The sequence below is a fragment of the Pteronotus mesoamericanus genome, unplaced genomic scaffold, assembly GCF_021234165.1.
Source record: "Pteronotus mesoamericanus isolate MK-2021 breed Mesoamerican mustached bat unplaced genomic scaffold, CSHL_Meso_final contig_27, whole genome shotgun sequence".
NCBI lineage: Eukaryota > Metazoa > Chordata > Mammalia > Chiroptera > Mormoopidae > Pteronotus > Pteronotus mesoamericanus.
The window spans coordinates 19,856,920-19,871,803 of record NW_026555115.1 but is presented as its reverse complement, the minus strand read 5'-3'; the positions used below and the strand labels follow the sequence as shown (position 1 = coordinate 19,871,803).

Genomic DNA, 14,884 nt, shown 5'->3' with positions numbered 1-14,884 from the left:
CCACTTAGCAAGAGGTACAGTGGCTAGGGGCTCACTATTGCTTGTTTGAGAGGATTTAGAAAGTTGTGAAGCATGAGCCAAGACCAGACTCTGTGGCAGGAAGGTTCATAAAAGGGACTGTGGCCTCTGCTCACCTTTATGTCTGGGAGAAAGCTGTCACCCAGACCTTGCCTTGATGCCGGCCACTTTAGTTCTTCCATGTATGCCACTAGTGCCTTTCAAGCGGCTATCCTGGTGCTGGAACTCAGAGGGAGTGAGTTTGAGTCAGCCTGTGTGTGGGTTCTTTAAGAGGAACTGCCTGTAACTCCAGAAGTTTTTCCCACTGACTCAAAAACCTGCTGGTTTTTGCAGCCAGAAGTTACGGGACTGACTTCTGGCATTGGAACCCTGGGCTGGGTGGCCTAGTGTGGGGCTAGGACTCCTCACTTCTGAGTTATCCCTCCTGAACTTTTATCTGCCGCATGTGGATGTGGGACCAGCCTGTTCCACGTCTACACCCTTCCTACCAATCTGGGTGGATGTGGTTTCTTTTATTCCGTAGTTGTCAGACTTACAGTCAACTTGATTTTTGATGGTTCAGAGTGATGATTGTTCTGTATTTTAGTTGTAATTTTGATGTGGTTGTGGGAGGAGGTGAGTCATGTTTATCTGTACCGCCATCATGACTGGACAAGGATAGATTTTCATTAGTAGAAATCCTGGGTCAAAGAAAGATGTGCGTACTTTAAATTTTGATATATACTTTCATATTAGTTATATCAATTTATTATTCCCATTCCAGACTACTGAGTATAAATGCCATCTCTTTCTTTTCTAGCTCTGTGAATTTCCTCTTTTGTAAAATGGGGAATATAAATATTTCTCTTTTAAGGTTGTTATAATTAAGTGAGAGAATGAATATAAATGCTCTAAAAATGCTTAATAAATGGCAACTGTTGCTTTTTTTAAAAAAAGACCTTATTTATTTATTTTTTTAGGGAGAGTTGGAAGGGAGGGAGAAAGGGAGGAAGAGAAACATTGAAATGTGAGAAACATCTACCTGTGAGAGAAACATCGGTTGGTTGCCTCTTGCTTGCCCCAAACCGGAGACCTGGCTCATAACCCAGGCCTGTGCCCTGATCAGGAATCAAACTGGTGACCTTCTGTTTGCGGGGCAGCGCTCAAGCCCCTGGGCCACACAAGTCAGGGCCAGCTATTACTTTTAGTAACATAGGAAGTCTGCAGTTTCCCCAGACTTCAGCAATAATGGGTAACATTAATCTTTATGATCTTTGTTAACACGAAGGGAAAGATGATGTGTTATTTTAACTTGAAATTCGGGGATGTTGAATATCTTGCCATATGTTTATTAGACTTTTGTGTTACTTCTTTTTTGAAGTACTTTGCATTTTTCCATGCTTTTAAAAGTTGCTATTTTTCTTATATTTCAGAATTTTTGTATATTAGAAATGCTGACTTTTGTTCTAATTTGCAAGCTTTTCCCTGCATTTTGTCATACTCTTGTTTATGGTTCTTTTTTTTTAACCCTATAGATTTAAAAATATATTTTTAGATAGCCAACCCACCATTTGGTTTATGATTTCTGGCTTTCCCGATCCTGAGATTAGCAGAACATTTGTATACAATTTTTTACTTGCATTTCTCAAAATTTGTAATTCTTGTGGAATTACTTCATTATAAAATAACTTTATTTCCAATAATTGGTGAGGTGCCCCATTCCTTTCTTTCACTGATTTGAAATGTACCTTATATACTATATTTCTGTATACACTTAGACTACTTCTAAACTTTTTGGTTCGGTCAAAATGTTTTATGTTTTTTCAAAGATTTTGTTTATTTACTTTTAGAGAGAGGGAAAGTAAGGGAGAAAGGGAGAGAAACATTGATGTTTGTGAGAACATTGGATCAATTGCCTCTCACATGCCCCGAGTTGGCGACCTTGCCTGCAACCTCGGCAAGTGCCCTGATTGGAAATCGAACCAGTGACCTTTTAGTTTGCAGGCCAGTACTCAGTCCATTGAGCCACACCAGCCAGAGGGGGCTGTTTTATAATTTTTAATATGTAGGACAGATGTTTCTTCATTAGTCTTTTTAATATTTTTTGTATGTTTATTCTCCTAGGGCAGCTTTGTAATCATAAGCATCCCCACTCCCTCAAAGAGATCCATTTATATTTTGATTGAGGGTTTTCAGATATCTTGAAGTAAACAGTAAATCTGAATGTATTTTTAAAATCTCATGATTACAGTTGTCATTTCAGTTGAGTCTATTATTCAGTAGGGGCATTTAAAATTTTTATGTAGTAGTACAAATGGGTGTTTTACTGAAATATTTTAATAGTGTTTATTGATCCAGAGGCCAAAAATTTTTACTCACCCCCCCTTAAAAAATCCTCAAAGGCATGTCATTTTCTCAATAATAGGAAAATATATTGTTACCTGTACCTCTGGTAAAACTTGAATAATTGTTTTAAAGGTGGTTCTCCTTAAGTTTATATAAGGACAGTTTATTTTGTTTGAAAATTCAAAATACTTTTCTTTTGTAAGTATGTAAGGCAGACTGCTCTAAAAATTCTTTAATTACAATGGATAATGTACCTATTAAGTTGTGTGCATTTAAGTTCCTAGTCAATGTATATTTGTTTCAGTAGTGTTTCCCTTACTTGTTTCCATTTAAGCAGAGGAAAAATAAATGAGACCCAGAGCCTTGAAAGTCTTTTATTAAAAGTAGATACTTGGTCAAAATTTAGAAATTATAATTCACATATCAAAAATAAGATATCAGTTTGTAGAATTTCCTAAATTACTTGGCATAATCTAAGTTTTTAAAATTCATATAACCAAATTAATGACTGCCTTAGTGAAACCAAATATACAATAAGGCTTTAAATCATTTGTAAAACTTTTCAATGACCATGTATACACAGCTTTTTGATATAAACGGTTGTTATTTATCCATTTATAGAGAAACTTGAGGCTTTGAGAGTTAATGTCAAGTGGTCGGAAGAAAAGAAACTAATATTCTGAGTACCAAATGAACCAAGTACTTCCTTTTTGGTATTTTCCTGGGTTATCTTATTTTAAATAAACAGATAATTTCCTATAGTTACTTTGATAAACCAATTGCTATGGAATGTATGTAACCGTATAATATGTCTACAGCTTATTAGTTATTCCTGTTTTTTTCTTTACTTTCTTTATTCAAATAAGAAAACTGGTTGTTCACTCAGTTTTTATATAATAAGCATAACCTAATATTCTGCTCTTTATGAGCTGCTTTGCCCAGCTGCTTAGATATCCATGGTTGATTATAATAATGATCTGAATTATTTCTTCTTGTTTTTTAGATTCCTGAATTTGACAACTTGTACCTTGATATGAATGGAATTATACATCAGTGTTCCCATCCTAATGATGATGATGTTCACTTCAGAATTTCAGATGATAAAATCTTTACTGATATTTTTCACTACTTAGAAGTGTTGTTTCGCATTATTAAGCCTAGAAAAGTGTTTTTTATGGCTGTTGATGGTGTGGCTCCTCGAGCAAAAATGAACCAGCAGCGTGGAAGGCGTTTTAGGTAAAACATTTATGGTTTTATTTTAGAATACTATTAGATTAATAAAATAATACATTATTTTAATGATAACTGAACATAATGAATGCATCTTCTGTTAATGTTTCTTTTCTGCTTAAATTTCCCCAGAAATGGAAATATACTTATAATGTAACATTTTATCAATCAAGTAAACAAATGAGTAATTCAAGTGAGGTGTCATTTCTCAAAGCCTGTGTTGGGCTGTATAAAGTTACTCTGTTGTTTTCTGTCATGTCAACATAAGAAACATTCAAACCTGTAGAGAATTTTTGTAAGTTTATTTGAGCCAAATTGACAACAGTTATTGGGGAGCAAAACCTCTATCAGTTGAGATACTGCTCCAAAAAATAGCAGTTTCATCTTAACGTATACATTACAATCAAAAGAGGAGATGTAAATGGGTTCCATGAAATTCATTGGTGATAGATTAGAGAGGTGGGAGGAAGTAAAGTGAGGAAACCTCTGGGATTGGATAAAAAGTAAAATGATAGACACGTCTTATGCATAGGTGGGTACAGGATAGTTAACAGTCAACAATTAAAATGATATCAGTAGCAAAGGGAGGATTTGTTGTTTCCCCCTTGTGCAGTGCCTGTGCTTTGAGGGGTCCAGAAAAAGGAAATTTGACATTCCAGAGGTATGTTATCCTAAATGGCAAAAAGACAGCAAGACAGTCTTGTTAAGGGTGGTTGGTGACATGGACTGTGAAAGAATTCACAAAGAGAAGAAAGTGCAGAGAGTGAGAGTTTTTATTTTTACTTTCCTAAGGGAGGGAAAGGGCTAGGTGCGGAAAAATGCATTAGCCCTGAGGGGTGGCAGGGGTGTCCAAATCTTTGGCACCTCTGGGCCACGCCAGAAGAAGAGTTGTCTTGGGCCACACATTCAATACACAACACTAATGAAAACTGGTGAGCCGCAAAAAAAGGTTTTAAGTAAATTTACGATTTTGTGTTGGGTTGCATTCATAGCCATCCTTGGCGGCAATGCAGCTTGTGGGCTGAGGGTTGGACACCCCTCATAGGACTTTGGGCTTTTATTGGGGGAAGGGGTGATTGTAGAGCAGGATGTTTCAGTTGGGTTGCAACTTGTTATCGATATTATCTTTGGGTTCAGAGTTTGGTCTGAGTTGGTCTAGTGTGTCCTGTTAGGAAGTTCCCTATTTCCTGGAACCTCTGTGCCTTCAAGGAACTTCTGGTAATTTTCTAGTACTGAGGATAAAGACTGGTAAAACAATTAGAGTCAGCCACGCTTTATGGGGTCCAGTCAGCTCTGGGAAAGAGAGCCTGAGAAAGTGGCCTTTGTCCTATTAAGGCTAAGTTAAGGTAAAGATTGACCTTTGTTAGGGAAAGCTTACCAGCCTGGGACGTGGCTACCTGCCATGAACTGCTTTTAGTTAGAAAGTTTTAATTTCAGACCATCCTATGTGGTTACTTTAGGTCTCTGAGTTTGTAATGCTGATACACAGTCTTCCCCTCAGCTTGTCAGGTTTTACATGTGGCCCCTTTTCTTCCACAGTCACAAATTTTTCAAACATCTCATTGATAATTTGCAAATGGTAGTAGTAGAGAAAGGTTCTATAGTAGTATGCCTTGAGCTAGGAAATTGCAGAATGAACTGATTGTTTTAATCAGAATATCACTGACATTTTACTTTAATTCAATAAGCATGTCTTGAACGTCCAGATTCTGGGCTAGATACTGACTCTGATTGAGCAAGAGTCCAGGGCCAGTGAGACTAGAAGGTGATTGATGACGAAGATGATTGATTTATTCTTATACTATTATTTATTATTGTATTATTTTTCCTTACAAACAACTGTAAACCTACTTTTGTCCCACACTATATTATCAGCCCTGTGAGTTGGGTAGTAGATGTAAAAGGATGAGAAGAGGTTACACACAGATAGGATTTTAAAGTCAAAATCCTGGGCATGTGAAATATTTCTCAATTAACAATGAGCATGTTGTGTACTTGTTTGTGAGTAGTAAAGATAAGAGGGTTGTTAGAATTGAAGGAAAGAAACCCTGAGTTCTGCATATTTGATGGGTTTTGCATGTAAACCCTTTCACCACAGTGGCCTGTGAAGTAGTGGGAAGGGCACCTGAGAATCCAATGTGGAAGTTATCAAAGAACCTGAGAGAGTACCTTTGAGGCTAGCAGTGAGAATGGGAGGAGGATGGTCAAAAGTACTAATTTAAATATCAAAAGAGTCCTGTCCAGGCAGTAGCTCAGTTGTTCAAAGAGATGCCAGGGTGATGGGGATTGTGGGTTCAATCCCCAGAGCACATTCATAAATAAGTGAACAGCAAATTGATGTCTGTCTCTATTTCTGTCTCTCCTTTCTCTCTCTCCCCCCACTTCTCTCTCTCAAATCAATAAATTTCAAAAATTTAAAAATAAATGTCAAAAGAGAAAAGTTACTGAATATTGGAACCTCTGTAAAGTCTTTGAAGACAAGGGCCATCTCTTACCAAAATTTAAATTCTCAGGTACCACCCAAGGCTTATTTAACCTGAGTCTCTAAAAATTGGGCCCTGGAAACTATTTTTACCAGACTCCCCTGGTATTTGTTAAACTAGTTATTGGGAGCTACTGGGCTAGAAAATCTAGTATTGAGAAAGGATTATACCAATAAGCCTGTTTTGTCAGTCAGTATTCAGTTGCAGGTAATAGAAACCTAGCTATTTTAAGCAGAAAGGTTTATAATAGAATTAGGTGCACATAAAAATTGTTGTAAGAGCCTTGGCTGGTGTGGCTCAGTTGGTTGGAGCGTTGTCCCACAGACCAAAGAATCATGGGTTTGATCCCTGGTCCAGGCACATACCTAGGTTGTGGGTTCAATTGCGGGTCAGGGTGTGTATGAGAAGGTGCCAGTTGATGTTTCTCTCCCTTTCTCCCTCTCTCTAAAATCAATAAACATATCCTTGAGTGAGGATTAAGAAAAGAAAAAGAAAAAAAGGAGACTCCAAAAACACACCATACAATTGACTAACCAGTACGTGGCACTGCTACTACTACATTCAAGAAGGTGAGAAGTTAAGAGGTTCCCACTGGAACAGGTGGTTCCTGGAACCTATTCCTTTAGCTGTGATTCAGAGAGTAGCAAACTACAACCAGAGCTGTTGACTCCAAGAATACATCACTCTAGTTAAAATCAGCAATCAAGAATCTAACACTGCATCTGTATCTGTTAGCTAGATCTGTATCAGAATGACAGATGCCCTGCCCTGCGCCTTGCTTCTCAGCACCTACAAAGCTGCTGAATTTTGAGGTCTCTTTTTCTGTTGATGAAACCCCACAACGTCAGTGCCTCAGCTGTCATGCATACTTTACCACACTTCTACCTTCTAAACCTTTTTGGAGGTATCTGATGTGACAAAATCTAAGTTATGTCCAGAAACCTAGCTGCGGGAAAGCCCAAGAGTTTAATTTTTTCTTTTTTTTAAGATTTCCAACCTCTCCAGTACACGAAGGCCAACTGGCAATGGATTCTGGGGGCCAATTCACCATTACCACCACAAGCATTTACTAAGTGCTTTTCTGGCAGAGTGCTCCCAGTGCCCCAATCCTCCAGCCAGCTTTTTCTCATTCTCCACAGCAACTGTTTCTCCATTCATAATCTTTCCACATCTCCTACTCATTTTAAAATATGCTGTCATCTGGCTTCCATCCCCATCATTCCACCAAAATGATTTTAACAAAATACTGAATAAACTCCTTATGCCTAAATCTAAAGAATAATTCTGAGTTATATTACTTCACTTATCTGTGGTATTTTAACAAAGTTAACCTCTATTTCTTGAACTTCCTTTCCTTGACCTTTATGTAACTACACACTCTCTGACTGTGCCTTCTTAGTGTCCTTGTTACTCTCTCTTCCTCTGCATTTTCTTAAATATTGATTTTTTTTAAGGTTCTTTTCTGGGTCCTCAGTGATCTTATCCAATGACTTCAATTACTGTGTCAGTGTTGGTGACTCACAAATTTATCTTTCTGGTAGATATGTCTTTTTACAGCTCCCTGTATATCCAAATGCCTGCTAAATGTTTCCTTTTGGATACCACAGATACATATCAGGCTTAACATGTTCAGAACTGAACTCATCTTTGCCTCAAAACTGTCTTCTATTTTGTCTATTTCAATGAATGACAACACCAAGCATATAGCTGCTCAACTCAAAAGTCCAAGAGTAATTTGGATTTCTCCCTTTTCCTCATTTCTCTTTATCCAGTCTCTTAAAAATTTGCATATGTAGGCCCTGGCTGGGTAACTGAGTTAGAACATCATCCTGATACTCCAAGGTTGCAGGTTCAGTCTTCCTTCAGGGCACATACAGGAAGCACCAATGAATGCATAAATAAGAGGAACAACAAACTGATATTTCTTCTTCCCTCTCCACCTCTTCCTGTTTCTCTCTAAAATCAATTTAAAAATCATGATATCTATTTACTTTCATTTTTACTGCTAACTATGTCAGCCTAGGCCACTGTAACCTGTGACTAAGATTACTTTAATAGTCTTACCTTGTCTCTTTCCCAAACATTCTATTTTAACCACAATAAATATTATATGGCTGTTTAATTTTTCTCTTTTGTTATATCCCAAGAACTGTCACATAGTAATAAGAAGGAAGGGGAGAAAAGAGGAAAGAACGGTTTTCATTGGAGAGATTACAGATGAGTTGATATCTTCAGAGTTTTTGTTATATTGAAGAGGTTGGTGAGAGAGAGAGAGGTGCAAGAAGAAAAAAGTTGGTCACAGAAATAGAATTCCACAGGGCACAGTAATAAGACCGTAGAAAATGTACGTAAAGCAGAGCTTTCTAACTTGTATGCCTCTTAGCATGTTAATGTGCCACAAGTGGGTGATAGGAGAAACTGGACAGCAATCAAGATGCTTCTTTTTAAACCTAGGTCCATCTTACTCTAAAACTCATGTTCTTCTTAGTAAATCTGATTGTTATAAAAATGAGATGTTTGTACCAACTGATGCCATTAATGTTATTAAGCTTTTATTTTAAATGTTTTTATAAAGAAACCTAAAGATACACATTACGATTTTATAATTATTTTTATGTACTATTCTTAGAGATTAGGTTAAGAATGTACTTATTGATTGATATTATTAAATGTGCATACAGGGTGGGGCAAAAGTAGATTAACAGTTCATATGGAAAATAATACAATAATTAATAAATAATAATAGAAGAATAAACTGTTTCATGTACTTACAACTGTAAAACTACTCCCCCCCGTATAGTGAAAGTTTAATATTATACTTTTGAGCTTGATTTTAGAATCAATTTGCTGTATACTTGTGATGAGAATTACTTTATAAGTATTTGTAATGTTCTGTCAGTTTTATATTGTTATATTATTCTTCTACTACTATAATCCTTATCTGAAAAACTCAATTCTTTAAATATATTAAAACAAACAGTACTAAGGCTCATCTTTATCAATTATAATTTATTTCAAAACTTGTTTTGAACATTAAAATTGATGGATTAGTATTTTAGTTATAAAAGCATCTAAATAACAGTTTACTTCATATAAAGATCTCTCTTTTGTCCCAGAAAGTATAAGGTACTTTTCCCCTTATCCTTTAAGGTCAGCAAAGGAGGCAGAAGACAAAATAAAAAAGGCAATAGAGAAAGGAGAAACTCTTCCTACAGAGGCCAGATTTGATTCGAACTGTATTACACCAGGTAAATTCACTAAGAAAAAAGTTCTAAAAGATTAAAAATGGAAATTTTAATTTTTTTCAAATGTATTTTTTCTTTTCTAGTCTCTATTTATTTTGTCTTTAAGATTCCATTTGCTTTATTTTTTCAGTTTTTGTCTCCTCATGAGATGGTTTGGTTGCCTTGGTCTTTAATTGCTCCTATGAAGAACCACTAGGGATTTACAGATGTTGATGAGAGCAACTATAGAGTGGACTCTTTCAGATGTACAGAATTTCATACCTAAAGGAACTTACAAGATTCATTCTCATGTCACTATTTACTTACTTACAAGGGAGTCAAGATTTTATTTTATTTTTTAGTTTATTTTTTATTTTTTAATTATATGTTATTGATTATGCTATTACAGCTCTCCCAAATATTCTCCCTTTGCCCCCTCCACCCTTCCCTCCTACTCCTTCAAGCAACCCCCACACCATTGTTTATGCCGATGGGTCATGTGTATAAGTTCTTTGGCTACTCCATTTCCTGTACTGGACTTGACATCCCCATGGCTATTCTATAACTACCTATTTGTACTTTTTAATCCTCTCACCTCTTTACCCATTCCCCTACAAGCCCATCCCATCTAGCAAACATCAAAACACTCTACATATCTGTGATTCTGACTCTGTTCTTGTATGCTTAGTTTATTTTTTAGATTCAGTTGTTGATATGTATTGCCATTTCATTGTTAATAATTTTGATCTTTTTTTTCTTAAATAAGTCCCTTTAATCTTTCATATAATAATGGTTTGGTGATGATGAACTCCTTTAGTTTTTTCTTGTCTGGGATGCTCTTTATCTGCCCTTCAATTCTAAACAATAGCTTCGCTGGGTAGAGCAATCTTGGCTGTAGCTCCCAGCTTTTCATGATGTTGAATATTTCTTACCAATCCCTTCTAGCCTGCAAAGCTGCTTCTAAAAAATCAGCTGGAAGTCTTATGGACATTCCCCAGTAGGTAACTACCTGCTTTTCTCTTGCTACTTTTAAGATTCCCTCTTTATCTTTAACCTTTGTCATTTTAATTATTATGTGTCTTGGAGTGGGTCTCTTTTGTATCCATCTTGTTTGGGACTTTCTGTGCTTCTAGGACTTGCATGTCTGTTTCCTTCACCAAATTAGGGAAGTTTTCTTTATTATTTTTTCAAATAGATTTCCAGTTGCTTGCTCTCTCTCTCTCCTCCTACTGCCACACTTGGCTATAGCTTGTTTGAGAGGATTTAGGAAGTTGAGAAGCATGAGCCAAGACCAGTCATTCATATGGAAAAGCAGCTTGGGTGGGCCCATAACCTGGTTGGGACAGAATCTCTGTGGATCTCCTGGTTGGGCCATACAGAGTAGGGTTGATGGAAACTCAGATATGGCACCAGTCTGCCGGCTCTGTGGCTCTGTTGGGGGAGGGTTCATAAAAAGGACAATGGCCTCTCCCCACCTTTCTGTCTGGGAGAAAGCTGCTGCCCTCATGCTGGAGCTCAGAGGGAGCGAGTCTGAGTCAGTCTGTGGGTTCCTTAAGAGGAACTGCTTGGGACTCCAGAAGTTTTATCCACCAACTCAATCCCTGCTGGTTTTTGCAGTAGATGTTATGGGAACTTACTTCTGACACTGGAACCCTGGGCTGGGGATCCTGGTTCGGGAATGGGACTCCTTGATCCTGAGATAACCCTCCTGAGTTTTTATCTGCCACACATGGACTAGGGACCAGCCCATTCTGCATCTCTGCCCCTTCTTTGAATCTGGATGAATGTGGTTTCTTTAAATCCATAGTTGTGAGACTTCATTCAACGTGATTTCTGATAGTTTAGAGTGATGGTTGTTCTATGTTTTACTTGTTATTTGGATGTGGTTGTGCAAGGAGGCAAGCCATGTTTACCTATGTCTCCATCTTGACCAGTAGTAGTTTTTTTATTATAATTTGTTCCATTGCCATTTATTCCTCTTATTACCTGTTCTACCTCCACACACCCACCTAGCCCCCCACCCCCAACATTTTCCACACTGTTGTCTGTCTCTATGAGTCCTTTCTTTTCTTTGCCTAATCCCTCCACCCCACAATACCCCCCCTCCCTAAGAGCTGTCAGTCTGTTTTCTATGAGTCTGTCTCTATTTTGCATGTTAGTTCAGTTTGTTCATTAGATCCCACATATGAGTGAAGTCATATGGTATTTGTCTTTCTCTGAGTGGCTTTTTTCACTTTGCTTAATGTTCTCAAGGCTCCTCCATGCTGTTGCAAAGGGTAAAATTCTTTTCTTTTTTATGGCAGAGTAGTATTCTATTGTGTTAATGTCCCGTAGTTGTTTTATCCACTCTGCTGCTGATGGACACTTGGGCTCCTTCCATATCTTGGCTATTTTAAATAACGTTGCAGCGTTCCTAGGGGTGCTTATATTCTTTTAATTAGTGTTTTGGGTTTTTAAGTTCTTTAAAAATTTTGGATATTAACTCTTAATCACATGTTTTGGCAAATATGTTCTCAAATTTAGTGGGGGTCTTTTGTTTTCTTGATGGTTTCCTTTGCTGTGCAAAGTCTTTTTAGTTTGATGTACTTCCATTTGTTTATTTTTTCTTGTTTCCCTTGCCTGAGGAGATACATCAGAAAAGATACTGGTACGAACGATGTTGAGATTTTTTTGCCACTGTTTTCTGGGATTTTTATGGTTTTGTATCTAACATTTAAGTCTTCAATAAGTTTTGAATTTATTCTTGTGTGTGATTTAAGAAGGTAGTCTAGTTTCATTTTTCTGCACATAGCTGTCCAATTTACCAATACCATTTATTGAAAAAACTGTCTTTATCCCATCGTATGTGTTTGCCCCTCTGTCAAACATTAATTGACTATAAAAGCGTGGGTTTATTTCTGGGCTCTCTTGTGTTGTATTGATCTATATGTCTTTTTATGCCAGTCCCATGATGTTTTATTACTATGGCTGTATAGTATAGTTTGGTAGTAGGCAGCGTGATTCCTCCAAGTTCATTCTTCGTTCTCAAGGTAGCTCTTGCTATTTAGATTCCTTTGTGGTTCCACATAGAGTTTTGAAATATTTGTTGTAGTTATGTAAAATATGTCATTGGTATCTTGATAGGAATTGCAGTCAGTCTGTAGATTGCTTTTGTTAGTATGGACATTTCAATGATGTTAATACTTTCTATCTGTGAACACGGTTTATGCTTCCACATATTTGTATCTTCTTTACTGTCTTTCTTTTGTGTTTTATAATTTACACATACATGTCTGTTACATTCTTGGTTAAATTTATTCCTAGTTATTTTATTTTTTTTAAGCAATTGTGAATGGAATTGATTTCTGGATATTAATTTTGTAATCTCCCACTTCATTTATCAGTTCTGGTAGTTTCTCAGTAGTATCATATTATCTGCACATAATGACACTTTTACTTCTTCCTTTCCAATTTGGATGCCTTTTATTTCTCCTTCTTCTTGCCTGATTGCTATGGCTAGGACTTCTAGTACTATGATGAGTAAGAGTGGTGAAAGCGGAGAGTCCTTTCTTTCCTATCTTGTTCACCAGCTGTGACTATATTTCTGTCAGTCTGTCCCTTTATATCCATTAAGATTTGCTTTAATATTTAGACGCTCCTATGTTGGGTGCATAAATGTTTACTAGGGTTATATGCTCTTGTTGGATTTTTCCCGTTATCATTATGTAGTATCCTTACTATAGCCTTGATTTTAAAGTTTATTTTGTCAGATACAAGTATTGCTACCCCAACTTTTTTTTTTCCTTTCCGTTTTAATGATAATCCTTTCCCATCCCTTTACTTTTACTCTGTTCTGTTTTCTGTTTTGCAGATGGTGTCCCAAAGATAGCATGCATATATGTGTGTCTTGTTTCTTATCCAGTCAGCTACCCTATGTCTTTCTGTTGGATCATTTAGGAAGTTTTACATTTAAAGTGATTATGATAGATATGTATGTATTGTCATTTTATTATTTAATTATTTTTCTCTTTTTTTTCCCTTCCTCTTCTTAAAGAAACCCCTTTAACATTTGTTGCAATATTGTTTCAGTGGTAACAAACACCTTCAGCTTTTTCATGTCTGGGAAGCTCTATATTTCTTAATTTTAAATTTTAAATTTTTCTGGGTAAAGTAGCCTTGGTTGTAGGCTCTTGTTTTTCATCAGCTTAAGTATTTCTTGCTAGGCCTTTTGGCCTGAATCGTTTCTGTTGAGAAATCAGGAGACAGTCCAATGAGACCTTCCTTATAGGTAAGTAACTGCTTTTCTCTGTGGCTTTTAAGATTCTCCTCTTGTCTTTAAGGTTTGCCATTTTAATTATGATGTGATTGGTGTGGGCTTCTTTGGGTCCATCGTATTTGTGACTCTGTGTGCTACTTGGGCCTGTGTCTTTCTTCTTCACCATGTTGGGGATGTTTTTGGTCATTATTTTTTCAAATATGTTCTCGATCCCTTGCTCTCACTCTTCTTTTGGTATTCCCATGATGTGGATGTTGTTACACTTCCTATTGTCTTAAAGGTGCCTTAAAATACCCTGAATTTTTTTTCTCCCTCTCTGATTGGGGTGTTTTTTTTTAACCTTGTCTTTTAAATTGCTGATTTGATTTTCCTGCTTCATCTAAACTACAGTTTATCGCTTCCAGTGTGTCATTTTTTTAAGTATTTCAGATATTCTTTATTTCTGTCTCATCCTTTTATGATTTCTGGGTGTTTTTTTTTCATGCTGTTGAACATTCTATAATCTTTTAATGCTATATCTGGTAAATTGCTTGCCTCCATTTCATTTAGCAATTCTTCTGGAGAATTTTCTTGTTCTTTTATTTGGGGATTCTTTCTTTGTTTTCCAATTTTGGCTGCTTCTTTGTGCTTGTTTCTATATATTAGGTAGATCTGCAAAGATGCTGGTGTAGACCTATGTCAGACACTACCTGTGACTGGCCCTTGGCAACCTGTTTGAGCTGTTAGCAGCGATCCACAGCTTGTGGCTCCCTCTGCTGGGTCTGAGTGCCTATAGAAGGAATGAAGCTGCGTGCCAAGACTGACTTTTACCAGTGCTGGCCTGGGGAAGGGTCAGCTAAAGTCTCAAAGCTCCCAGAGATCTGCTTCTGCCTACAGGTTGTCTTTCAGGCTTAATCATTGGTAGAATCTCCATCTATTCTTCAGCAGCAGGGCTTAAGCTCCACAGGGTGGGGCAAGAGGGATTCTTGCTGGTGGGAATGTTGCTTCCCCCCAGGCTGATGCCACATGGAGGGGAGTGCTCTGCCCAAGAAAGTTGTGTTCTGCAGTATGGAGAATGACTCAGCATAGGGATATTGGTGGCTGACCCTTCAGCTCTCTCCCCAGAGCCACCAACCCCAGAATCTCCTCATATGGCTGTAGTCCACTCTGTCTTGCCTCTGCTGGAGTTCAGGGTAAGTGGCTGCAAATGAAATTTTGTGTGTTAGCCCTTTAGGAGGCTATCTGTGCACCCAGCCATCTCTTTCTGTTGGACAGAATTCCCACTGCTTTTCACAGCCAGATGTTACTTGGGTTCTTTTCCTGGTTCTGGTGTTGTAGTCTTGGGAGCTCAGCTTGGGATTTAGATCCCA

General features: G+C 37.3%; 1 protein-coding gene across 1 annotated transcript in view; it reads left to right on the top strand.

The window, feature by feature from the left end:
- Nucleotides 1-14,884, top strand: part of XRN1 (5'-3' exoribonuclease 1) — a 146,920-nt gene that overhangs the window by 12,896 nt on the left and 119,140 nt on the right. Inside the window, exons 2-3 of the mRNA XM_054575090.1 lie at nt 3,347-3,579; nt 9,207-9,304. Of these exons, the coding sequence (XP_054431065.1) occupies nt 3,347-3,579; nt 9,207-9,304 (331 nt within the window). The remainder of the gene's footprint in view (nt 1-3,346; nt 3,580-9,206; nt 9,305-14,884) is intronic.